The following is a 27,296-nucleotide window of genomic DNA, read 5'->3' on the forward strand; positions in this document are numbered from 1 at the left end:
TACTCCTCCTTTCTCCTCTTTCACCCCTTGCAGCATTTCTTGTGTATTTCAACCCCCTCCACCCTCAACACCTCTTGTCAATTTCCCCTCAGCAGCATTTCTCTTTTACACACCCCCTGCCTCTTCTCTTGTCTATTTCAAACGCCCCCTCCCCCAGCATCTCTTGTCAATTTCACCTCTGCAGCATCTCTCCTATATTCGGCCTTCTTTCCTGACACTGCTCCCTCAGGGCCCACATCACCTCACACTTGGACTAACTGTCTCACCCCACTCTAGGCCAGATTCCACTCAGTGGTAACCAACCTTATTTCCAAACTGATTCCAAATTACTCCTCCTATGCTCTCTACAGTGTGGAATCTACAAGATGCCCAAATTTGGCCAGTTTACTGGCACTCATGCTTATTTTTCCCTGATCCAACTCATGGCTTTGCACTGGCTGTGCCCTATGAATCTAATGCACTTCCTCGTCACCTCTTGTTAGAATACTTAGCTGCCTTCAAAGCTTAGTTCAAGTGCCAACTCATACAAGAATCAGTCTGCAAACAGGCTGGTGCCAGAACAAAAAGGGCTTGAAATGCCAAACGGAGGAGGCTGTAGTTTATCCCAGAGGAAGCTAAGCACCACTGGAGAAAGAAAGTAGGAGCCCTTACTCTGAGTAGAGAAGTGATTCGGTCACATCATGCCCTAGGGCTATGCACTGGGCTATTTGGGAGGATCAGTTTGAAATGGAAGAGACTTGAGACTAAGGGACCAAGTATTCAATTGATACAGTACAAAGAGGCTTTATTAATTCACCCCTTTGGACCTCAGTCCCCTCATCTATTAAACAAGGCCTAGATGAGCTCTAAATTTATTTCTAGTTCTATGGGAGGTTCTAAGATCCTAAGAAATATGCAGAAAATGGTGAGGATCAGAATCAAGTCTTTTTCCCTTTACCCATCTCCCAATTTCTCTGCCAATATGGCTCATTAAGTCAGACTGGAACTACAATTACTGCATAGATTTCTTCCTGTCTTTATCCTTCCTTTTCACTTAGTGTTCACCTTAACCTCTACTCCAATGGCTGGACTCCTCAAAGACAGATGACAGGGCAGTGACTCACAGCCTAATAGAGCATACACAGTCCCTGATAATGACTGACTCTCTTGGTCTCATCAGTCACCAACAGATTATCACAGACTGTTCTTTAACACAGACCACACAGATTAGTCCAAGTCCCTGTGTTATATCTGGGAAGTTATTTTTATTTGAACAACAAATCCTTTATTTCCTTGTCATTTTTCTCACTCTTACAAAAGCTGACAGCAGTTGGAAAATCTCCTTCCTTCAGCTTTTTCATTGTTTATTCCCTCCCACCTTTCCCAAGCTTTGCTCTCTAAGAGGGTTTCTAGGTAAACAAGAGTTTCCTTCAAAGCTCTGCCCTCTGGGAACAAATAAAAAACTGCTGTCAGAAATCCACTTACCAAGAAGTCCCCACAGCCAGTTACTAAAACACAAAATATTTTATAACAAGTTGCCTTTTGTTTTTATTTCCTTATATAATCACCCTCATGAAACAGCTTTTCTCCCCTAAGGTTGGGGGAGGGGGGATCGAGAAGAGGGAGGAGAAATTGTTCGATTCAGTCTTGAAAGAATTCACCCCAAGCCAACTTGGAGTCAGAGTTGTAAAAGTTTATTGTACGCTTTACAGCAGGCAAGGGTCCTTAGGGGACCTGCAAGTTTATTGTTAGGCTGACAGTTGGCAAGAGTCCTTTAGGGGACCTGCAACCTCAAAGGGGTAAAATTAAATTTTTTATAGGATAATCCATAGCAGGGCCAATTATGCTAACTAGGTGATTAAGGGTGAGATTAGGGAGGAGTTAAGGTGGGGCCAGTGTTTAAAGGGACATGCACTTTTAATGTAACTTCGAAGGCATATTACCCATGATTCACTGAGAAAAAGCCCAAGGGGGGGGGCTACCCGGAGGTGTGGTTTTAGGCTTCAAACATCACTAAGTTAGCTAGCGGTCAAGGGCTGACTGAGAAGTGCCCAGTCTGCCACCCATCAGTGTCATGTTTGACAAGATTGATGTCTGGGAACCAAGGCTAACAGAGACTCAGATAATTACTAAGGAGTTAACCCAGAAATAGGGTCCTGAAGGATTCACTGAGGTGGTTAAGGAGTCAACCTAGAGATAGGGTACCCAAGGATTCACTACACAAGGGCCTGAGCTGGAATGTTTATAGATACTTTAGTGAAGGATTCATAGGTGTAGCCTGTCACTGTTCCAAGCAGAGATAAACAATTCATGAGCTGTTGCTTGGGCAGAGTTAATGCTCTGAGGGGGGGGCGGGGTAGTGTGATTTTCCAAACTGGTTTTACAGGCTGATGTTTCAAACATAGATCCCAAGCACCCCATCATTACTGATGTTACAAATCGGTATTACAAACTGATATTACATAGATCCCAAGCACCCCAACAAAGACATGGTAATGATATCTTCTAAATGAAGAAGGTTCTTTATTCAGCTCAATCTAATCCCATTATCTAATTAATGGAAAAGTACTGACAAATTGTAAAAAATGTTATACTCTACTACTCAATTTCCTTTCTTGTTGCCAGTATCCATTCCGAAGCATGGTATAGTGGATAAAGAGCTTCAGAAGACTTGAGTTCAGGTCAGGTCTTTTATACTGACTGGCCATGTGACCCTAGGCCAGTCACCGGGTGAAGACAACACCCTGACTTGGTAGGGAAAGTTCCTAACCTGAGGCTCTCTCACTGAGGAACATCACAGGTCATTTACTCAAAAAATATTTAATGAACACCTGTACCTAGCTCTCTTCAATGGCCTGTGTGAGGGTGTTATGGGGCATACAAAGATGAATTGGACATACCTTCCAGAATCGTGGTAGGAAAGAGAAGACGCCCAAAAACATCAATCAAGGCAGAATGGGACAGGCACATAAGAGAGGTATAACAGAGCTCAAAGAGTTTAAAGAAAAAAAGCATTTCTGACTAAGGTGGGTCAGGAAAGGTTCCTGGACTAAGTATTTGGCCTGGGTCTTAAAGGGCAGAATTTCAACAGAGGGAGATGGGCCAACCCCTAGCCCTGGGACCATGGATTCTGAAAGGTGAGATTTCACCCTGTCTTGCCTGGAAAAAAAAGCCACCAGGTTTCTTCCCTACCACATCCAAACCATGCCTCCCTACAAGGCCTTCCCAGCTCTCTCCTCCCTCACTGTTTCTTCTCTTCCCTATTAGAATAGAAGCCCTTAGAGAAAGCAACAGTGTTGTCGGGCACAGGGCCCAGCACATGGTAAGTGCTTAGTAAATGCTTCTTCATTCACAGGTGGCGAAGTGGAAGAATGCTGTAGGTATGGGCAAGGACACATCTGGGAACATGTGTTTGGCTGGAGCTTACAGGAGGTGAAAGAAGGAGCTATGAATCAGGACTGGAAAGTCTACCTGGATCTAGAGCTGGGTTTCTTCCGCTTCTTTGTGTCCTGAGCCCCTTGGGCAGTCCATTTGGGGACGCCCTTCTCAGGGTTACACACAGATGTCAGGGCTAAGAACCCCAGATCTAGAATACCAGGGCTGTGGAATCCAACTCTTAGGGAGTGAGGAATTTGGGAGCAGGGCAGTGACCACAACTGTGAATTAGGAAGCTTCATCTGGTGTATTTGAGGAAAGAGGGGCCTTCACAGGCTAGAAGGTGACTGTAATATTCCTGATGAGGCAAAGAAAGATGTGACCAGGGTAAAAAAAGTATAAACTCCTTAGTTCTACCAACATTCTACTGTTCAGTCCTTCAACAAGAAAGCTTGGGGCTGAGTAAAACAGGATTTAGCCTTTAGATGCCATAGAAAATCCAAGCAGATCATCAGCTGTCTATAAGGTGGATTTTAGTGTGTGTAAAGTGGATTTTTGTTATTCTTTTTCAGAGTTTAGCTTCCCAGGATCCATGGCCATAACGATCTCTATTTCCCAGGTTCATGACTTGTAAACATCTCCTCTCCACCACACTTGCACAGCACTATATAATGATAAATAATATAAACATTTGTACTTAAATCATAAATATCCATTGCGACTGTGCAGTGAGATATAATGGTGAGATAATGTAAACTTGTGAGGCTATTGTTGGCAATATGCCTTCTTTGTCTGTTGCCCTATAAAGCAGGTGGGCACCGGTCAGTGCCCTTAGGATTGAATGCACAAGCTGAAATGTTGTGCATGCCTAGATTGGCCCCCAACAAGGCTTGGAGGAAATATATGTTTGCCTCAACCAGCCCCCATTGAGGTTTGATGTACAAGCTGTGCCTATCTCAACTGATTCCACTGAGACATAGGAGGAGTTGTCCCCCCCCCCTTCACACCAGCCCCTGCAAGAAGGGCGATAAGGGAATGCTGTATGAGCTGGTGCTCCCATCATCAGCAAAAACCCTTTGGAGAAGATTAGACTAGAATAAAGGAAGATTATCAATCCCTCTGAAGTTGTCTTCTTGTTCTTCCTGTCTGACCAGCTCAAGGGTGAACCTGTGCCAGCAGCCCTCCTGCGTGTTTACTGTCCAGTATGAAAATCGCTATAGAGCAAAATTTGGCTTTGGAATGTACAACACAATTTTTGGCAGATTAATCTCCCTCATGCATTTCTGAGATTACTTTTAAAAATATTAACTACAGATCAATGAACTTGACATCATGAAAAGATTCTAAAATGTGTTACTTAAAATGTGGTTAGTAAACATGAAGAAAAGGCAGCAATAACCACTAAGAGTCAATATAGCTTAATCAACCAAAGATAAATCAATGTACCCTAATGTCCTTTTCTGACAGAGTTACTAGTCTTGGAGATCAGAGTAATGCTGCATATACAGCTTACCCAGACTAAGCAAAGCCTCTGATAAGGTAGCTCATGATATTTCTGAGGAAAAGAGAGAAAGGTGGGGGCTAGATGATGGTATGAGCAGGTGGGCTCAAAACTGGCTGAAATGCAAGATCCCAAGAGAAGTCATTAAGGTCAGTCTCTATTGAATGCCCCAGGACCTTATTCTTGGCCCTGTGCTCTGTAACTTTTTATCAACAACCTGGATAAGACAGAAGAAAAGCTAATAGAGTTTACACACAAGAATCCATGTCTAAAAAGATCTCAACTAGCCAGAGTACCCTGGGCTGAATCTAATAATGCAAAATTCAACAGGGATCAATTTAAAGTCTGAGGTTTGGGTTCCAAAAATTAGTTTCACAAGGATTAGATGGGGGAGCCTTGGAGATACAGGAGCTCACCTGAAAAAAATCTGGGGGTTGGATAGGAATGTGAGCTCAGTATGAGTCAACACTGACATGGCCAACAAAATGCTTTTCTATTAAAGCAAGAAAAGCATCGGAGGCAGGCTTAGGAAGTAACACCGGTCAGAACAAATTGAGAGGACTGTCGCTTAGCATTGCCTCTCTGACTCTGTTTTCCCACCAGAAAAGTGAAGGGCTGGTTATACTGCTTCTAAGTCTCTACTAGCTCTAAATCTATGACCCAAACATATCATCCTAACATTGAGTTCCATTCTGGGCAACACATTCATATACTGGACAACACCCAAAGAATGGCAAGGAGGCTGTGGAAGGGCTCCAAGGTCAGGAGAGAAGGAGCAACCAACGGAAGTAGCTGAGGATGTCTGATTTACCTGAAGCATAGACCAGGAAACAGGACCGTATTGTCAGGCATTTGCAGGGCTATCATGGGCAAAGAGGATGACCCTTATTCAGCCTGGCACCAGTGGTAAAAGCAAGAGAAATGGAAAGAAAGATTCAAAGAAAGACGCCCTAAACAGAAAAACAACCCAGAATGAGACAGTCTGCCTCCCACCCAAGACTCCAGTACAGGTGAGTGGCCTCTGGGGTATTTCTGAAAGGGGATTTTTGTTCCTCTACTCAGTGCCTTTGATGGCCTCTAGAGAGAAGCCCCTCCAATCCTGATGCTGTGGTATCACCAAAAGGAAATCAATCTGTTTCAAACATTCATATTAAAATGAGATTGAATACCAAAAATTAGCTTGCTTCCCCAAGAATGCACTGCATGGATGCTGACGAGAAAAAGCCTATCATTGAAAATTCATTGTTGTAAGTCAAATGATGAAAGCTAACTAAACTTCAAGTAAGTCAGTTTTCTATTTCTACAGACTCAATCAGCACCAGCTCTTAGCTTTTAGCCAAGTAAAAAGTGTTATGTAACTTAGGGGGTCAACTTTTTAGCAGTAATATTACTACTGTACTTTTATTTCTAAGTAACAAATTTTCCAAGAGGAATTTTGTTTACAATTACATTAATTAATTTCAAGCAGATGGACAACTTTATTTTGGCCTTCAAAATACTTTAACGTTAGCCAACTGCTAATTGCCAACTTTTCTGCGATTATTATTCCTTAACAAAGACATCACAAATTCTGCCAAATCTGATCTTCTTCACCCCAAAAGTATATTAAATGTAGCCACAGAAATAAGTGGAAGGCCAATGTCAATTTTTAACCACGTTTAAGTGTTTTTTTCTATTTATTTAAGATATCAAGATCAGATGCAAAGGTCACGAAGGCACTGTTCCAAAATCATCTCACTTAAACATGTATTGTGTAAGAAAAACTAACTCTCAAGCCTCATGACACATTAAGAAGATCAAATCACACTGTGCTAAGTATTTTAAGGGCATCCAATTGTACGCAATCCATCTGTTGCTCAACTAGAACATTAAATTGTGCAATCTGAACCTTTCATTTGGAACATGTTCCCTCTCTCATGGAAATCAACTCTTTTATTCAATTGCTTCTTGAAACTTCTCTGTTAAAAGGGGGCAAACAAGGAAGCCTGCTTCCAGTTTAAAGCAACAGTCAGATATGGAACAGTGGCCAAGTCCCAAAAATCCTAAGGAGGCTTCTTCAGATCAAAGGTAGAAGTCACATCAATGAACCAATTCACAAACATTTATTAAGCACCTACTATGTGCCAGGCATTGGAGATACAAGCACAAAAAATGAAGAATTCGTAATGGAAATGAGCTGATGGAATGGACAGGAAGTTAACGGGACAGACAAGAACATATTGTGATTAATAATAATAATGATAATAACAGCAAATATTTACATAGTGCTTACTATGTGCCAGGCACTATGTTAACACCTTACAAATATTATTTCATATGACCCTCACAACAACCCTGGGATCCCAGCAGGTGCTATTATAATCCCATTTTATACATAAGAAAACAGGCAAGCAGAGGTTAAGTGACTTGCCCAGGGTCATACAGTTAGTGTCTGAACCACAAAAAAAATAGCATAAAAATAAAGTAAATAAAGCACTGAGATTACTCAGACATCTACACTGCACTGCACATCAGGTCAAGGTGTAGACTTTCCCCCTTCTGAAATACACGAAGCCTCCATCCTCCCCTGAGACGGTCTGGACACAGTCAGATGGTGCTTATGACTCCCAGGGAGGGAGACAGGGCCTGGAGCCACCAGGGTCCTGGCAGAGTTCACAGTCCTCCCCTTGGTACTGAGCTATGTTGGCTGCTCCCCAAACCAGACAAGCATCTCCTTGCTCCAGGCATTCTCCTGATCCTTCCTCCGCTCCTGGAATGAATACCCCCCTCCTTCTCCCGGCCTTTCCCAATCCTTACCTTCCTTCAAAACTAGTTCAGACGCTGCCTCCTCTGAAAAGCCTTCCCTTATCCCTGCATGTACTGAATTTCCTGAAACTTTTGTGGAGATCTTTGGGTCCCTCCTTTACTCCAGGGGCACACTTCTCTATCTGTGGATGTGAGCAGCATGGCACCAAACTCTGGGGCTGACGTCAGGTGACCAGACCCTTGCTATATAAATAAGTCAACTCCCAGTCTCAGTTTCCTCCTTTGTAAAAAGAGGACAATAGGGGCGGCTAGAATAGAGCACGGCCCTGGAGTCAGGAGGACCTGAGTTCAAATCCGACCTCAGACACTTAACACTTAATAGCTATGTGACCTTGGGCAAGTCACTTAACCCCAATTGCCCTCCCTTCCCTCCTGCAAAAATAAAAAAAATAGAGAACAATAACACACTGCTTCCCTCAGAGAGTCATTCGGAGGAAAGCAGCATCCAAGTTTTGAAGCTCTATATAAATCCAAGTTGTTATTTGTTATTATTGTATCCCCCAGGAGAATGCACACTGCCCTAGCCCTAAGGACTCTATGTTCCACACCAAATAGGCCAGTGAGGCAGCCAGACTTCAATATGGATAACACACCCTTCACAGAAAGTGCATCAGAGAACTGAAAAACAAGATGTGGTAAGAGATAGGAGCCAATCTGGGCAACGAACCCCAACATTCAGGGAGAGGCATGTAACTCTCCGTGGAAAAGATAAGCAGGACATGTATTTATATTCTGTTGAATTCCTTAGAAAAGTTAACAGACAGTTGGATAATCCAAAGTGTTTGAATAATGAATTATCTCAAGCCAAAAGATTTTCAAATCAAGTAACTGTGGCGAATCCAAAGTGGATTCTGCCCTGCCACCTTATCTATCACCCTAAATCTAACCCTAAATGGTTTAGAAATGGGAAGAAAGATTCAAGCAGAGATGCCCTAAACAGAAAATAACCCAGAAAGAGACAGCCTTCCACCCACCCAGGACTCCAGTAAAGGTGAGTGGTCTCTGGGGTATTTCTGTTCTTCTACCCAATGCCTTCAATGTCCTCTAGAGAGAAGCCCTTCCAACCCTGATGCTGTGATATCATCAAAAGGAGATCAATCTGTTTCAAACATTCATATTAAAATGAGATTGAATACCAAAAATTAGCTTGCTTCCCCAAAAATTCACTTCATAGATGCTGAAATCTAACCCTAAATCCCTAAAAAAAAAAGACCCTCCATTCATTCAATCAGTCAGATAAGCACAAGCAGCTTGCTTTGTAATTCAGTAGCAGACACAATTATAGGTACCTATAAGACACATTTTGATGTTCAGTCCTTTCAGTCGTGTCTGACTTTTCATGACCCCATTTGGGGTTTTCTTGGCAGAGATACTAGAGTAGTTTGCCATTTCTTGCTCATTTTACAGATGAGGAAAGTGAGGCAAAGAGGGTGAAGTGACTTGCCTAGGGTCACACAGCTCCCAGGGCTTAGGAAGACGGGTCTTCCTGACTCTGGGCCTGACACTTAGCATACAAATCAAATACAAAGTAGCCGGGGCAGCTAGGTGTCACAGTGAACAGAGCACCAGCCCTGGAGTCAGGACGACCTGAGTTCAAATCCAGCCTCAGACACTTAACACTTACTAGCCGTGTGACCTTGGGCAAGTCACAAAAAAAAAAAATACAAAGTAGCCTTGGAGGGACATTAGCAGCAGATGGAAGGACCAGGATGGACCTCATCCAGAAGGTGGCATTCAGCCTGACTCTTAAAGAAAGCCAGGGATTCCAGGAGGAACAACTGGGCGTGGCCATTGCAAGGCTGGGCTACATCCCTCAGCTGCGCCTACCTCCAACATCCCATGCAATCCTGTCTTTGCCTCCCTGGCACTCGGACCCTAGAGCACATAGGCTGAGCACCTAACAATCTCTTGGCTTCTCCTGTGCATCCATAGGTTGTGACGATCACCTCTATACAAATATCTCCGATGCAAGCTCGGCCCACAGTTCTAGTCCTGCCAGCTTCCCAGAACCTAAAACTCAATGTGACTAAAACTAAATTTATATCCGCCCTAAAAAAACTCACCCGTTCCCGCCCTAAAATTCTGCACTTCTGTTGATGGCGACTCTGAAGTCACCTCTGCCTCCTGCCTCTGCCATCATCAGTCAGATCAAGTCCTGCTAAGTGTATCTGCACATCCCTTCTCTCCGGCCCCTCCTTTGCAGCAATCACCTTCGTTAATGTCTGCCCGGCTACTTACCTAACTGGTTTTGCTGCCTCTGGCCTCTCCCTTCCATAACATATCTCAGGTAATCTTTATGATATATTTCTAAAACCATACCCTGCCTCTGATCTGAAACCTCTCCCTCTGCCTACTAGAGAAGGCACAAACTCCTTAGCCTGGCCTTAATGCCCCCATCGTCTTCTTCCAGCCCTTTTCAGCCCAGTCAAACTGAACTTTGCTCTCTCGTTCTTCTCTGGCTCCCTCTTGCCTCAGTGGTTTGGTTATGTTGCCTGCCAACTTCTTCTTATCTCTTCTTCTTATCTTCCTTCAAGGCCCACCCCAAAGGCCACCTGGGCCACGACATCTTCCCTTCCCCAGACTCACTCCTCCACACCCCCAGCTCCCAGGGGTCTGCCTCCTCTGCTCTGATCCCACTGCTGTGATCCTCTCCTCCTTTCTCACCCAAGCCACCATTAGACTGAAAGCTCTGGTGGAATCGATCTTTTCTCAAACTCAGTATCCTCAGTCAAACAGACAGCGGCTTATCCATTCATCTGTGATTCTACCCACACAGGGAATTCCTGGTGGGGAAACTCCCTCTACTCTTAGCGAGTTGCCCAGGGTCCTGAGAAGTTAAGTGACTTGCCAATGGTCACATAGACAGTATGTATCCATGGCAAGCCTTGAACCTGTATCAGTCTAACTTCAAGGTGCCCGGCCCTGGTCCCTTATACCCTCACTCCCACTTGCTTGGTGCTTTATAAATTGCTGAATAGAACATAACAGTGAAGCAAATGGTTAAAAGTGATTCTGGCCCTGGGCAATTTAAAGTATGGCCCAAGGCAAAAGACAAACAGTTCAACAGTGTTAACACAAGGATGTGAGCCTCAAACTAAGCTAGCAGGAGCCAAAAACAGCATTCCAAGCCTCATTCAATGATCACAAAACTTTACAGTTGGAAAGGACTGAAAACAGGTTTTAAGCAGCCTTGAAAAGACCCAAAAATCACTAACACTTCCAAAGCCACTCCATGAACATTTATAAAAGATGGGCAGAATTAAAGGTGATTTCTCAGTTTCCTGGGTCAAAACTGAAGAAGATTCTCACTCAAAGAATAACATCTGTTTCTTTTCCTGGTCCCTCTCTACTCAGACAGCCTTCCATCTACTCAGGAAGGAACACTTCCTAGTTACTTACCTACTTCTGTTTGTAGGAGATGCCTACAAATGGTCTCCTCCACTCTACTTTGAACTCTTTGACTTTCTTAGCATGGATAGTGTCTGGCAAATAGTAAGCATTTAATAAAGGCTTTTTGATTTTTTCTTAGCTGAAGAAGTAAAATTGGCCAGTTTAATTTAACAAACATTCAAAAAATATAACCAAATTCATGTTTTAAACTGGCAGTTAAGCAGATAATACATCATTTAAGCCCTTCAGTTCATGTGCCTTAATTGGACAGTATTAAGGCAGCTAGGGATGTCTCACAGATCCAGCAGAACATTTTTTAAGCTATCGCTATGGAAATGTTTAGCTCCTACCAAACTGGTCTGACCTCATGCCTACACTGAGTCCACCAGTGTAGCCAGTAGAACAACACCTCAGTGGTCATCAGCCAAGACATTTTCCAGGAATCTAAATTCTGTTTTGGCTGGCACTCCAGCCGCTGGCCACACACTGGATGTCCTTGAAACATGGCCAAATTGTCAATATATAGCAAGTAAACATTTACTTTCCAGGAACTTTCAGATGAGTTAAGTCAATTCTTCAGGGTTTCCCTGGTCTCCCCCAAAAAGCTGCACCATCACCAGACACCCAAAGACTCAAGAAGAAACAACTCTCAGTGGAGACTCAAGCACTGGGATGGGTCACACCAAGGAATGATGGGAATTCTCTTTCTTATCTCTTGATAAAGGGGTAGGCTCTCCTGTGGCAAAAACGATTTGTAACTAGTCCTGTCTCCAGCCAGGAATGCAGATGAATGACCACCCAAGGTCTGGCATGCTCTCTCTCCACATCTGCACCTGTTGCAATCTTCCCCTAATCTCATGGCCCATCTCTGATACCACCTCCCCTATGAAGCTTTCCTTGACTGCAGCTTTAAGTGATTAGCCACCTCCTCAATCCTCCTATACACTGTTTTGGCCTCTCCTAGGCACTCATCACAATATAACTGGCGTCAGAGATTCCCATGTACCCCTCTTACCAAGAGCAGAAGATGCCCCTCATTCCTTCTTTGTATCACCAGGGCCCAACACAATCAAACAAAACCAGTAAGGGCTTAATCAGTGTTTGCTGAATTGAACTAAATCCCCTCTGTACTTTTTTTTACCTTCTGGGGGAGGTCAGTGACTACATCAAACAAAGGTGGAACGGTGATAAGAAGGGTCCGGGGTCTGCAAGGTGTGGTGGCACATAAGTTCCCAGGGTGATTTGGGGAGTAAGTATTACAAACTGTCTTCGTTACACTGAGTTTGAGTGGACAATCCAAGAAAGGTATGTTAGCACAGGTGTGGGAATGTAGACCAGAAGCCCCAGGCAGTTTGAGCCTGGTCAGAGAAGTCTGAGAGTCCACCGCATAGACACTCACTGAAGTTAGAGGGTACATCAATGACCAAAGCAAAGAGGGCACTGACAGAAAAGGAGCGAAGCCAGAATCCTAAATAAGGAAATCCTTATTTAAGGGCCAGGAGAGGAGTGGTTAGAAGGTCAGGAGAAGAATCTCAGGGGTGCAGTGCCATGGAAGCCAAGAGATGAGAGGCTATGGAGGAGGCCCAGGGGAGCAACAAGGCCAAACGGCTCAGAGGAGTCAAGGAGACAAAGAAGGGGGGCAGGAGGACGCAGGTGAAGCCACCAGATTTAGAGGGAAGGACTCAATCGATTTGTGACTCTGCAAAGAGTCTCTTCAGAAGAGTGGAGGGGCCAGGCACCAGGCAGAGGGATCACCCATTCTGGGGCAGGGTCTTCATCTGGGTTATGTGGGACAACCTCAGGGGTCCAAGAATGTGAGCCTCTGGATAACAGCATTTCAATATAAATAGTTTCCTTTGCAGTCCTACATTTATCTGATGCATTGATAAACACTTTTCTGAGAAGGTGCCACAGGCTCCCCCAGACTGACTGCCTGGGGACCCACAACACAAAGAAGGGGAGGAGTCCTTGCTCTGGAAGCACCATCTGAGCCCAGAGAAGACACATTTCCCTTCAGCCTAATCCCAGAACCACCCGTTTAATGCACAACCCAAGACTAACAAGTATAAAACCCATACTGGGATTACCTGTAGCCCCAAGGGGGTGGCCCTTGGAAATCAATCCACCGCTGGGGTTTATGACCCACTTCCCTCCGTAAGTATTGTCTCCTCTATCAATCAGCTCTCCTGCCTTTCCTAAAAAATAAAGGTCAAAAATAAAATTGAAGCTGACGCCAGAGATGCTTCTTAAGTTCACTGTTATGGTTGGAAATTTATTTAAACAAACATTTCATAGCAACACAAACTAAAACAATTCTGACAGAGGGGTACAGAAAGAATTCTATGCACTGGTGCAATGATGCACATGGAAAGAACCACTACCACAATGAGACCATCCAGATCGGATGCTGTGAATCTGTCAAGAACAAGCTTGGGACCCAAGAAGAGAAAGAAAGAGAAAAAGTCCCCGTGCTGTTTGCGGAAGGGCACCTGGGGGTACAGAAAGCCGCAAAGGGCTCACTGGTTTTACTGGTGGTTTTTCCTCTTTTCCTTTTTAATTATTTGTGATAAGAGATGGCTCCCTGGGAGAAGGGAAGGTGAGAGATACAGGGGGAAGAAATCTAGATAATGAAAAAATGTATTTGGAAGGGAAAAAAAGCCCTTGTGCAGAGATTTCTAAGACTTGTGTAGTGAGCTGGAGGAGGAGAGGCTGACACCTCAGGATGGCTTCCACACACCAGAAGGGCTCCCAGCACTTCCTCCAAGTACTTGTAACTTCCAACAGTGCCCTGGGCACAGGGAGCTAGGAGGCCAAGGGCAAGGAAAAAACTGACCTCAAAGGCAGAAGTAAATGGCAAAGATGCAGAGATACTAATTTGACCAAATCTAAGCTCACGTTATTTCCCTTCAACTATTTTCTGCATTCTACATAAATATTTACTCAAAAAGGAATCATTTAAGAGACTTCTCTATTTGCCACCAAACCGTAATCGGCACAGTGTCATGACATGTCCCTTATACATCCTTTAGTTATGCAAGCACAAGATAAATTCTCCCGGGAACACCTGCCCCGCCACTCAAATGCTGATGTTTACTTTTCCTGGAGAGGACAAACACATCACCCACCAATGTCCTGTCATTTGGGCCCCAGTGTCCAGGAAGTTCAGGCCTGTACTTGGGGCTCAACAATGGCAGCTAGCTCCTTCCCGGGCACCCAGAGCACATCTGTCTCTTCCTTTTTAGCTCCAGTTACATTCAGCAGTCCTTCCTCCCTTCCTCTTTATCCTTAATCAACAAATGACAGTGTAAGACCCACAGTCCTTTGAGTATATAAGGAAAGTTATTATGCCTCCACCCCAGCCAAGTCTTCTCCAAGCTAAGGATCCACTGTTCCTTCAAATGATCTTCAGCGGGGAAAAGAGGGAAAAATCTTGGTCCCTAAAGAAAGGGTGTGAGGCCGGCCCCTCAAAGAGGCCTTAGGAATGCATGACCCATTCATTGCCTAGAACTGAGCCTAGCCTGCAAACAGACACAAGCAGCCTCACTCCAGGAGAAGAGGAAGTAGCCCTCGGGGGGTGAAGAGCCTTCCCTCGGCAACCTCTCCAGGGTCCTGTCACAAACTAGCCCAGCAGGCCCTGGGCTTCCTGTCAACTGCTCCAAAGAGCCAGAAGACATTTACTAGCTGTGTGACTCTGGGCAAGTCACTTAACTTCTGCCTACCTCAGTTTCCTCATCTGTAAAGTGGTTAATAATAACACCGACCCCTCCCCACCCCCCACCAGGGCTGTTTGTGAGGCTCAAATGAGGTGATATTTGTTTTGCCCCCTGCTAACTTTACAGCACCACATACACATGAGCTATCACCATCCTCCAATGGCTTGTCCACCTTCCCTGGGCACAGAGCCCGGAGAGGCACTGGGCGCTGATTACCTTCAGCACATAATCCCAGAGCTTCATAAGTGATGAGCTCATTCGAAGAGAAACAGTCGTGAAGTTCGATTACGTTGACATCCTCTGGCTTCAGACCAGACTTTTCATAGCACTTTCTGGCTGCTTCTTTACTCAAATCAAAGCCGACCTGAAGCCAAAAGGAGACATATTAACAGCATCAAAATGGGGTCGCTTCTGCAAAAAATATTTACAGAAATGCAGCCCTTTGTTAACTTGTACCTCACCCTGTCAGCAGAAGATCGACCACATGTAAGGATGGGTAAACATCGCACTTATAGTCTTAACACCCTGGCAGATCTGAGGGAGGCATCCACAAGCCTCTACAAAGCTGCTACTAGAGAACAGCTTCTAAAACACAGTTGGGTCTCCTGAATAATATACTAATAACCGACTAATCTCTACCTTCCACGTGCAGGCATATCCTGCCCAACACTAACTGACCTCAAGAGATTACGATCCTAAACCAAATGTCATGGAGGCCACGGTGATGCCACAGTCAGGTTTTACACAAGGAGATTCACAAGGTGATTATGAAACAATGTTGGTGAGGACAGCTCACACAGGACACGCTCACATGAACCCCTGCCCTGCCAAACAGCGTCTTCTCCAGCAAACCAGCCCCGTGAAGCATCACCTTGTGGGCATTTCCCCATTAACTCCCAGGAGCCCTGGGCTGGCTGACGAGCTGATCTCTGTGTGGCTAACAGAGGACAGTTTTCAAACAGGCCTATGATTTTGCTGGTAAAGAGTCCTCCTGGTAGTAAACCCCTTCCCACCAATGATTTCAGTTACTCGTCCAGATCTGACAACACTCCAGAGCTGCCCTGGGCCCTGAGAAGGCCACAGGCTTTCCCACAGTCACAAAGCCAGCATGTGCCAGAGGAAGGGCCCTGAAGCCCAAAGCCAGCCCTCTGCTCACCATGCCTTATTGGTCTGCACGTTAATTTAGCAACCAGATTAACAAGAGAAAAGGTGCATAATGACAGATAATGCAAAGAATGTTTAAATACAAAAGAAACACTGAGTATATCTCAAGAGAAGGGCTAAGGTGGACCAGAAAAGCTAACTTCAAGTATCAGAAGGGTGGCCATGTATAATGTTAATGGGATATAAGATCTTCCCTGCACATTAACAAGCCTGTGCATCCAGTTTTGATACATCCTGAATCACAGAGAGTCCATTGGGGGAGGAACCTGTTTAAAGAGAAGCTAGCTTAGGGGAGGCTTGCTTATAGGAAGGCTTTCACACCTTTTGGTACTAGTTGATTAGGCCCTGAGTCATGAAGATGGTGATGCCTTCTGGCTCTGAGAAGTATATAATACACTCTGAGCTGGTATTTTGCTTTTGGGGCTCACTTATGAGAAGAACTATTTGATTTCCTGGTCAAGACCCCCGACTGCTCAGACGTAAAGACTCTCTCGATCCAGTGATGTGTGTAATGGCAATAGTGCTTTGATTCAGGAAGTCAGAGCCCTATCTGTTGGTCTTTATGCTAATTTCTCTGCTTGTATTTTCTCTGTTTGTATTTTCTCTGATGTTCAGGGTGCAGACTCTTCTCCTGAACTAGTGAATGTAATTAGAAGTAGGATTAGAGAGGCTAGGTGGCACAGTGAATAGAGCACTGGCCCTGGAATCAGGAGGACCTGAGTTCAAATCTGGCCTCAGACACTTAACTTACTACCCGTGTGACCTTGGGCAAGTCACTTAACCCCAACTGCCCTCCAAAGAGCAAAAAAAATAAAATAAAAGTAGGATTGTTAACCCCTTTCTGAGCAGTCTTTCCTAGAAAAGCAGATCAAAGAACATGTGCTAGCAGGCCATCCTGGGTGTGCTAGGGTGCTTACTGTTAGACCATGTGAAGAAGGACCAGAAGGCCCAACCTGTTCTTCCTGACTCCAGAGGAAAGAGTTCAAAATAATGGGTGGTGGAGGTGGGCTGGGGCAAGGGAGGGACAACAGAGAGAAAGATTCAGACTGGACAGAACAACCATCAGAGGCACCTAAGAGGGAAATGGACTCCACCCGCCCTGGAGGCCTCCAAGAAAAAGCTGGTGGAGATTCTGGTCAGAGGCAGGGAGGTCTCCGGGGTCCCCTCCCATCCTTAGAGTCTCTGTGATTTGTGAAGTGAAGGACAGAAAAAAAGCAGAAGGTCAAACGTACCATTTTAATTATGCTGTCCTCTTTGAAGGTGCTTATGAGGTCAGTCACCATCTCCTGGGCCACAATCTCCACAGCTCTGGACTGCAGGTTTTGTTTGATTACAAATGATTCACTCGCCAGAATTGCTGCAGCAGCACCATCAGAAGTGGGACTGAGAAAAAGCAAAGATCATCATTTCCTCACAGCCCATGATTAGGCCTTGGGTTTCCCCCCAGGACAGAGGGAATAATGCCCATCTCCTCTCTGGTCCAGTCAGGCCTGGTGCCTCCCAAGTGGACTCTACAGACTGGAGATCTGGGCTTCTCACCTTCTCTCCCTTATTCTACTCCTACTTTGAACTGGTGGGCCCCAGGGAAAAATAAAGAAGAAAAAACTGAATCAAATATACTATTGCTCACATTTCTAGTAAAATGTCAGAAACTGAAACCTCTATGAAGCAACCATGAGGTGTAGGCCTCCCTTCGCCCTTTACACAGGATAACTATGGAGGAGGCACCTTCCACCACAAAGGTCCCTTTGACAGAGGGGGATGAGCATCCCACAGAGGCCCTGCAGGTGTCTCTGCCTACCCTGTGGCCAAGCGCAGCTGCCAAGGACTGTTACGTATCCACACCTGGAGTCATGAAGGGCCTGCCTCTATCACCACCAGCCCCTCCCAGGGACCTCACTAGTGACAGCCTAGATAGGGGTGGGGAACCTGCAGCCTTGAGGCCACGTGTGGCCCTCTAGGTCTTCAAGTGCAGCCCTCTGACTGAATCCAAACTTCACAGAACCTCTAAAAGGATTTGTCAAAGGGGGCCTCACTGGAACCCGATAATAATGGGGGCTGGATGGCCACACTGCAGTTTCCCCTCAAGGGAGATTCAAGCAAGGAAGTGGGTAGACCCAAAACAATATGCCTGGAAAAGCAGGTAAACTCTGACTAAGGGTGAAGACTGAGGCTGAAACACACCTCCTACCTCTAGGTATAGGGGGAAGGGGAAACCACAGCTTAGAATGGGGGCACAGGAAGCCAGGTGTGGCTACTGGGTCTCTTACTTTTGCATAAACATTTTTCTTGGTTATAAGGGAAAGCTCAAGGGGAAGAAGAACATTTAACAGTAACATAAATGTAGTATAAAAATTAAGGGCAATAATGCTGAGTGGCTCTAATAATCAATCCTGACCACTGACAAGACCTGAGAAAGTATCCCCTTCCTCTCAGCAGAGGGTGGGTTTTGCGTATGGCCTGCTTAGATGGACTGAGATAGGAAGGGTTACACCAAGAAATGACTGTGATGTAAAAATAAAAGGAATTGATAACATTTTTAAAAGAGAGAAAACCCAATGCTGCACAACTAGGAAAAAACCAGAAAACTCAACAGAGAACTAAGAAAAAGGAAAGCAAATTCTGAAAGCAATGTGTCTAATAGAGAGTCTGCAGGGAAGAGAGACTCTTTTTTGCAGGTAAGAGGAAAAGGCAGAACAGGAGAGGAAGGCTTTCGTCTGCTATTGGCAGGGGGATCCTCAGCTGAGAGTGCTCTGAGGAGAGGTGGTGCAAAGTCTGCTGCAGATTCTACACAACATCAGAATGATCATTCTTACCAGCACTGCAAGACAGTTAAATAATCAAAGATTTTGCGGGAATTCATCACTTCATCCAAGTCATACTTCTTCTGGAACTGGGAATACCTAGGGACAAAATGGCCAGTTATTAGAGCATATGAGATGGGCTACCAAGCAGGAAAGGGAAGGGACAGAGGGAGGGAGAAAGAGGGAAGAAGCAACTACAGCAAGAACTAAGGCTGTGCCAACAGCTCCGGTGTTCAGCAGAGCATTTTCCTGGATGCAAAGGATTTACTAATCAAAGCTACTGTTCAAGCAAAAAAAAAAAAAGTAATAAAAAAATCCTTGCTCTTAAATACATTATTTTCCTCTCAAAGAATAACATAAGAAGTCTCAAAGCCAATCCAGATGAATTGGTTCCCTTTGGGTCAGATTCTGTGCCTGTGGGGAGGAGCTACATCTGATGAAGACACAGCAAATGACCGCCTCTTTCTCCTTCCTCCTTCCTCCTCCTCTCCCTTCCTCCCCCTTTCTGTTCCTTCTCCTCTCCCTTCCTCCTTCCTCCTCCTCTCCCTTCCTCCCCCTTTATCTTCCTTCTCCTCTCCCTTCCTCCCCCTTTATCTTCCTTCTCTTCTCCCTTCCTCCTCCTCTCCCTTCCTCCGCCTTTCTCTTCCTTCTCCTCTCCCTTCCTCCTTCCTCCTCCTCTTCCTTCCTCCCCCTTTCTCTTCCTTCTCCTCTCCCTTCCTCCTTCCTCCTCCTCTTCCTTCCTCCCCCTTTCTGTTCCTTCTCCTCTCCCTTCCTCCTTCCTCCTCCTCTCCCTTCCTCCCCCTTTATCTTCCTTCTCCTCTCCCTTCCTCCCCCTTTATCTCCCTTCTTCTCTCCCTTCCTCCTCCTCTTCCTTCCTCCCCCTTTCTCTTCCTTCTCCATTGACATCAGGCTTCAGCGGCCTGCTCACCCTGGAAGATCCCTCTGCCTCAGAGGTACCTTCCTCCTCCTGGTGAGTTCCTTCTAGAAACTTCTGGCTCCAGGCTGACTCTCAAGACTTTGAGAACATGCCCCCTTACTCTTCAAACATGACACTGTCTGACTGAGTTTGTAGTGTATTACAGTCTGTTTTATATTGTTACCTTTTCACTTAAGATGTTGATCTTCCCAACCAGAGAACCTCCCAGAGTCCCACACCTTGGCCTGTGCTTCCTCCCTCATCCAGATTCCATCCAGCCCAGAGCTGAGTCGGCTCCTTTGGAGAATAAATTTGCTGTAGGTAGTGGAGCTCGACTGATTTCTGTGTGCTACTTTGAGTCTGAAAATGACTGGTGGGTGAGCAAACACATAAAAAAGCCAATTCGTTCTACTGTCCTGAGTTTGGATTGGCACCCCAACAATGTTTTGCTGGCTGCTGGATCTTGTGATTTCAAATGCAGAGTTTTTTCTGCCTACATTAAAGAAGTTGATGAAAGCCACCCAGTACTCCATGGGGTACCAAGATGCCTTTTGGTCAACTGATGTCAGAGTTTGGTGGTACCAGAAGTGGTGGTTGGGTACATGGAGTTAGTTTCTCTGCCAGCGGAAACCGCCTTGCTTGGATCAGCCATGATAGTACTGTATCAGTTGCCGATGCCTCCAAAAACATGATGGTTTCACAGCTGAAAACAGAGTTCCTCCCACTCCTGAGTGTGTCTTTTTTCTCTGAGAATAGAGTGGTGGCTACTGGCCATGACTGCTGCCCAATGCTGTTCAATCATGATGATCATGGCTCCTTGACCTTTGTCTCCAAATTAGACATTCCAAAACAGAGCATCCAGCGCAACATTTCTGCCATGGAACGCTGCCGCAACATGGACAAGAGAGCTGCGACTGAGGATAGCAACACCGCCCTAAACACGCTATACCAAAACAGTATCACCCAAGTGTCTATTTATGAAGTGGACAAACAAGGCTGCCGCAAATTTTGTACCACTGGCATTGATGGAGCAATGACAATTTGGGATTTCAAGACTTTAGAGTCTTCGATCCAGGGGTTACGAATCATGTGAAGCTGTATTTCCTTTCTCTAGCATGACAGACACTTGACAGAATGCAGCTCCAGCATTTGCATGAACACAGGAAAGACCCTACCACAAGTCAAAACTAAGAAAATATCCCTTGCAGATGTTTTGTTTTTGTTTTTTTGAACATAACTGGTGAATGTATTGGTTTAAAAAAATCAGCAGTGATGTCTTTTTGATTGGCTATTTCATTCCAATCTTGACCAAAGCTGCTCTTTAAGTAGTTTATTGTGGAAAGTTGTCACACTAAATTAAAGGGGGGTTTTATGTAAATTGTCTGCTAGAAAAATTTAAAAAAATACAGGAAAAAAAAAAGATCACACTTCATACCACCTTTAGTGATTTCCTCTAACTTTTTAAATTTAACTCAGGTCTTCAATCCACCAGGGAAGTGGTTTGGGGAGAAAGAATGTTGGGAACAAGAAGGTAGAATAACCTTCTAGGTGATCACCAAGGTGATTATATAAGAGTTATATAAATTTAAAACCACAAGAGTCCAAGAGTTTGAAAATTACAATTAAATAGGAAAGTTATCAATGATGTCATATTAATTTGTATGAATGTGAGCTTGATACCAAAAAGTCAGGTCTTAACAAGTTATGAAATCTCTGAATCATCTTGCAGTTCACCATGCCAGCGGTACCAGTCATTGTAGAAAGGCCCCCGTTAGGTTTCCTCACCCTGCAATGGTGAGACACAGAGCTGCCTAAACAAAACCTTCCTTTGGTTATTGTGTCCTTCAGCGATATGTTAGTATCCATCTTGTCTTGGGGTACTGATTAATGATTGCCTTGTTTCCTATTCTTTGACATGAATACTTCACTTTTAGAGTCAATTGACTATACCTTCTTCATGTGAATTTGCCAGGTGTATGCTGGGATAACCCAAAACTCACTGAAAACTGCAGCTGGAAATAACATTGTCAGCAGTCAACAAGTGTGTATTTCTGCAATTGTGTTACAAGTTGTATATCATATTAAAAATGTTGCTTGGTGGGGCGGCTAGGTGGTGCAGTGAATAGAGCACCAGCCCTGGAGTCAGGAGGACCTGAGTTCAAATCCAGCCTCAGATACTTAACACTTACTAGCCGTGTGACCTTGGGCAAGTCACTTAGCCCCAATTGCCCTACTTTCTCCCCTCTAAAAAGCAAAAAAAAATTAAAAGTTTTTAAAATAAAAGCCCTTTGGGCGAAAGAAAGAGAGAGAGAGAAATAACGAAGAAAGAGAAGGAAAGAGAGGAAGGAAGGAGAGGAAAGAAGGAAGGAAGGAAGGAAGGAAGGAAGGAAGGAAGGAAGGAAGGAAGGAAGGAAGGAAGGAAGGAAGGAAGGAAGGAAGGGAGGGAGGATGGAAGGAAGGAAGAGAAAGAGAGAAAAAAGCAAGACAGACAGAAAGAAATGCTAGTTGACTTGACCTGAACCCAGGTGTCTCATTTGATCCCAGTACCTCTGATACAACCATCTTACTGGTGGCTGGTCTCTGCTTCTGTAGATAAGACTAAGGAAGACAGTGGGAAGAGGCCTAGGTTCAGAGTCAGAGAACATGAGTTGGATTCGTGGCTTCCAATTTATTATGAGCAATAAAGCTTTGCATATCACTGCAGGAAACCCTGGATTTTTCATTCTGCCATGTCTCTGGGGTACTTACGGATTATTGGCTGAATGGCTGTGATTCTTCCAAGCAATTTTTGCAAAATGTTCAATTTTTGTGCCTGTGGAAAAGGGAAACACCTGTTATAAGTATGTAAGCGTCTCCTACCACTTTACTTACATAATATCAATAAAAGGTAATGGTAACTTCAACCAAATTCAATCGTATCATATTTCTCTCCCTACACAGAAAGCATATTAAACTGGCACACCACACAAAAATCTATTTGTAATTAAAGTGGAATCTAGTTATCAACTTGAGTCAACTAGAAGCAGAAGCAGAAAAAATGAAGATATCTAAAAACCAGTCTATTGTGCCTGACCCAAGGCTTAATTCCAGCTAGTTCCCTAGGCTCACAAATAAGTAGGTAAAAATGCAAGGGAGTCCATTGGTGGTAAAGAGCTTCCAGAAAGCCTCCAGAAAGGCTGGAATACTTTCTGTATTCCTCTGGACTTCCTTCATTTACAATCATTCTTTAAGGCTTACTGAATATCCTGCCTCTTCCTCTCACTCCAGACACTTATACAGACTGGTGGCAAAGGGGAGGAGCCCTCAGCAGCAGCAAGTGGATCTGAGCAAAGGACAGATATGGTGCTCCAACTTTTACTAGGACACCAACCGAAAAAATAATGCAAGGCTCATTCACTGGCAGCACTCAGATTTGGCCTAGTGTGGGGTCTGCCTGGACCAAAATGACCTAAAGACACAGTTAGCATAGAGAAGAGAAGCCTAAGAGGGAATTCGATTCCTGACTCCCCACACCGGATGACACTGGACTAGGCCAGAACTAGAAAGCAATGGTGGAAGATTTCATCAGCTAAATGAAAGGAAGAACCTTCCCCAGACTGGAATGGGATTATCTATCTCTGTAAGACTTGGGCACCCCACCCTTCGAGGTCAAGTGATCAAGGATGAAGTACTCCATCTTTCAAACTGGATCAATCTCATTTTCAAAATGTTTCAAAAACATGAATACTCTTCCGTATATGCTGACTAGGCATAGCAAGAGCTCTCAGCACTTCTGAAGTAACACCCTCAGATTCAGCGAAAGGTCACAGGAATGAGAAATAGTATTCCAACTAAAATTTGTTTCCAGTCTTAGCATTTTCTTGACATTTGTTTTAAATATCATAAAATCTGAAATAAGAAAACCCTTCCCAAATGGGGGGTGTGTATATTAACACTTAACAGGACTAACAATGGAGACACACCACATTCTGCTTTCCACATGTTTTCCAGTCTTATATTTAAAGTCACAGTCTGACCCACAATGCCATCTGAAGCAGCAAGATAGAGTGGTTTCAAGTCCTGGTTTCTACACCTACTAGCCATGTGAAAATGAGCAAGTCTTTGTGACTTTCTGAGTCTGTTTCCTCATCTTTATAGTAGGCATAAAACTTTTGACAAACTAAGCATTCGACTGGTGTAAGGAGGGCAACAAAATGGTTGGGGTTTTTTTTCTTTTAAATTCGTAAAACATCCTAGAAAATAACCTAGGTAGGATTAATCAACCAAGCATAGCTAAAAATCCCCCCCCCACCAAAATTATTTTCCAGTATCTACACCACTTAGTTTTTCTGAATGCTAAACAAAAATAAATGCTCTCCACATATTTACAGTAAAAACAAGGACGTAGATTGTCCAGAGAAAAGACTTTATATATACCAAGGATCTTTGATTTCTCTCCTGATGGAACCTAAGTATAAACCCTCCACGAATTACCCGTGTTTCCCCGATAATAAGACACTGTCTTATTTTTTTTTTTGGAAAGAAAAACACCAGAGGGCTCATTTTCAGGGGAGGGCTTATGTTGTCCTACCTCAGCTCTCCTCCGAGGCACTGCTCTCAATGGTGCCTGCAAGCAAATCACTGGGGAAGAACAGAATGACAGCGCTCACTGCTGCAGCTCTGATTGGATGCAGCTCGGAGCGCGGCGTGCGTTTCACTGAGGGGAGGGGAGGGACGGTGCATACAGAGGGTATCGTAATGTAGTGTGTAGCGCAGGGGATCACCTTCACTACAGTAGCAATCTCAATAGGGCTTATTTTCGGGGGGAAGGCTTATTTTAGAGGAATCTTACACAGTAAGGGGAGGGCTTATTTTCGGGATAGGTCTTATTATCAGGGAAACATGGTAGCAGGCAGCCTTTGCAAGTGACTGAGCTGCTGGTGCAAGCCCTGACAACGGGGCGAGGCTGGACCTTCATGCCTCCTTGTCAGGTCCTCTCTGCTCAGGGGATTGGCTAGAGCTTGCTTTCTCTCCAGGGAGCTGGCTCTTAAGAATCCAGAGCCACCACCATTCTCAAGTCATCAGAGAAGGACATGAGGATGCAGCAGACACAATGCCACACTTTTTAAATGACACATCAGTACGTAAGAGTCAATACTTCAGGGAGCCATGATGTCATCAGCATGCAGATTCCCTCTGCCAACAGGGAGCAAGAGACCCTCAACCCCTTGGAAAGCTGCTAGGGCTGTGACATTCATCATCCCATAGGCTCCCTAAGGCAAAACCGCTCCAGGCTGAATTGGGTTATTCATCAGATAACAGATGCACAGCCCTTCCATGGGCCCCGGCATGAAGGGTTTCAGCCTGCTGGGGACATGTCAGCGCCTATCTTCTGCCATCAGAACCCAGGCTGCCACCACCCACCATACCATACTGCTACAGAGACACAGAAGGACAATGGAGAAAGGCAAGGCAGTAAGAAGTGCCATGGGCTGAGGCTCTAAGATCATTTTAGATGAACATGTCCTCTCCACATAATATAAGAAAATCCCAGCCAGCTGGATACCATGTAAGCTGAACTGAGGTCATCCAAGTCACTCAGGAACTAGCAGAGTGCCCCAGGGGCTTAAAAAGGGATCCCCGTGTGCACCTTCCTGCCCACTGGTACGTGGCCAACAATCTATGAGCTTTGTGAGAGCAAGGGCCACAGCTTGAACCCTGCTGGGTCCTTGCTTGGCAGAGACCAGAGTGGTCAGGTTCTCCCACAAGTCTGCCTTGCCCAATCATACTGAAGCAGCATTTCAGAAGGTACCGTATTTCTCCATGTGTTCTTTGCCGGCACATCCAAAAAGCTGAGCTGCTACGGGAGCCGAAGACAGGCCGTACTTGTTCACCAACACCTCTATGTGCTTGTCCATTGGATTGGTCCGATCCAAGTACTGGGGGAAAATCAAAAATTCAAGGAGCTGACTGAATGGTTCCTTGCTGATGGAATGTGAAAGGAAAATGAGTTATTGTCGAGTACAGACTTGTGGGCAGAGGGGAATGACAGTGATGCCTAACCGGCCCAGGAAGGAATGAGGACCAGAGGGCAGAAATGCCCTGCTCTCCAGTGTCCCAGGACAAAAGAAGCAAGTTCAGTCTCCAGACACACTCTAGAAATTCAGCTCAATTTGATAAGCATCTATTATTCAGCTGCTAAGAGGAAGACCCTGGACTAGGTATTAAGGATATAAACCCCAAACCCAAGCAGCCCCTGCCCACCAAGAGCTTACATTCTAAGGTATGGCAGAGCAGAGAGAGTGCTGCATTTGGAGTCAGAAGGATGTGACCTCAGGCAAGTCACTTAACCTCTATGACTTCAGTGTCCTAACCTGGCCCCCAGGCTCCACATTTATAATCCTGTGCACATCGCTATAGAAATGACAGTGAGTGATGATGCCCTTCCACAGGGGTAAGATGGACAGGAAAGTGATGGACTCCCAGAGCTGGAGGTGAAGGAGGTGACAGAGCATTCCAGGAATGACAGTCTGGCCAATGACACAAAGTTTGGGCTGTCACAGATGGAGAGTAGCAGGAGATGGCAAGAGGAAAGATGATGGGCGAAGTCTAGAACAGCGGAGGGGAGCCAGGCTCTGGAGGGTCTTAAGGAAAGAAGGGGCTAGTGTCATCTCCTAGAGGAAAAAAAGAGGCCCAGGGAGCTCCCGAGCAGGACAGCGGGTTTTGGCAGTTCTGTGGAGGATGGAGGGAGGCCCAGAAGCAGGGCAAGGAGGGATGAGGCTCTGAAGCAGGGCAGTGGCTATGGGAGTAAAGAAGAAACAAACAAATGGGAAAGACTTTGCAGAGGAAGAATCACCAGCCTTGGGCAGCTCTGAAGAGACGAAGGCTGCACAGCCCCAGAGGACTGCTCCAGCAAAACCCTACAACACTCCAGACTCAACTGTCAAGAAATCCAATGAGAAACCGCAGTGAGGAAGGAGGGGGTGAATGCTAAAGGTCAGAAACAGATCAAATCATTTTTCTACCCCAAAACTGCACTATCAACCAGAAACCCCCAGGCAATAGGGACTGCAGTAGCACCAGCCCAGACAAGCAAGCCAGCATCCTCCCAGCACGACCAGAGATCAGCCAGAGCCTGGGGAGGCTGCAAGTCTCTGTCTCCAGAGGAAGCACAAGTAAAGGTCTCCCCTGAGAAAGTCCCAAGGCTGTCAGAAGCCCCCAGGGAGCAACAGTGCCAACACCCTGGGCCCAATGACTTCTACATTCCTAACATTCTGTCCTGAGATGCCAAAGAGAGGCAAAGAAGATGCAGGAGATGCCTGAAGGGGACATAAGCAAGCTGAAAATCCCACCAGCAAATGCAGCAGGGACAGGGACTAAGGCTGCGAAGATAAGCAAACCACAGATCACATCTAAAGAATGTTTGTAGATCCAGGGATGCCTGCGAGTCCCACTAGGAAGGAGCAAATTATACCCTTCAATAGTACAAGTAGAGACTCAGAGGAAAAATGGATCTTACAAGAGGCCTGCAGGAACACCTATGAGAAACTCAACAAGAGGGGGAAAAACTGAAGAAAAACCCTAGAGGAAAGAACTGGAAGGACAAGAAATAGTTTGTAATAGAAAATGTAAACACTGCACAGACTCCCTGGAAATAAGAACAGACAAAA

General features: G+C 45.1%; 1 protein-coding gene and 1 pseudogene across 3 annotated transcripts in view; one reads left to right on the top strand and one right to left on the bottom strand.

Annotated features, from left to right (window-relative positions):
* Positions 1–27,296, bottom strand: part of LOC138165341 (sterol carrier protein 2) — a 464,797-nt gene that overhangs the window by 31,899 nt on the left and 405,602 nt on the right. For all 3 annotated transcript variants that reach the window (XM_069093561.1, XM_069093563.1, XM_069093562.1), the window contains 6 exons: positions 25,439–25,565; positions 22,396–22,459; positions 18,744–18,830; positions 17,160–17,310; positions 14,980–15,127; positions 13,138–13,245 (listed from right to left, as the gene is read on the bottom strand). In XM_069093561.1, coding sequence (XP_068949662.1) covers positions 13,138–13,245; positions 14,980–15,127; positions 17,160–17,310; positions 18,744–18,830; positions 22,396–22,459; positions 25,439–25,565 — 685 coding nt within the window. The remainder of the gene's footprint in view (positions 1–13,137; positions 13,246–14,979; positions 15,128–17,159; positions 17,311–18,743; positions 18,831–22,395; positions 22,460–25,438; positions 25,566–27,296) is intronic.
* LOC138165124 (actin-related protein 2/3 complex subunit 1A pseudogene) lies at positions 19,845–21,067 on the top strand (annotated as a pseudogene).

This window comes from Petaurus breviceps, unplaced genomic scaffold, assembly GCF_028583685.1.
Source record: "Petaurus breviceps papuanus isolate PSGF00001 unplaced genomic scaffold, PetGlider_PUasm1.0 208, whole genome shotgun sequence".
Classification (NCBI taxonomy): domain Eukaryota; kingdom Metazoa; phylum Chordata; class Mammalia; order Diprotodontia; family Petauridae; genus Petaurus; species Petaurus breviceps.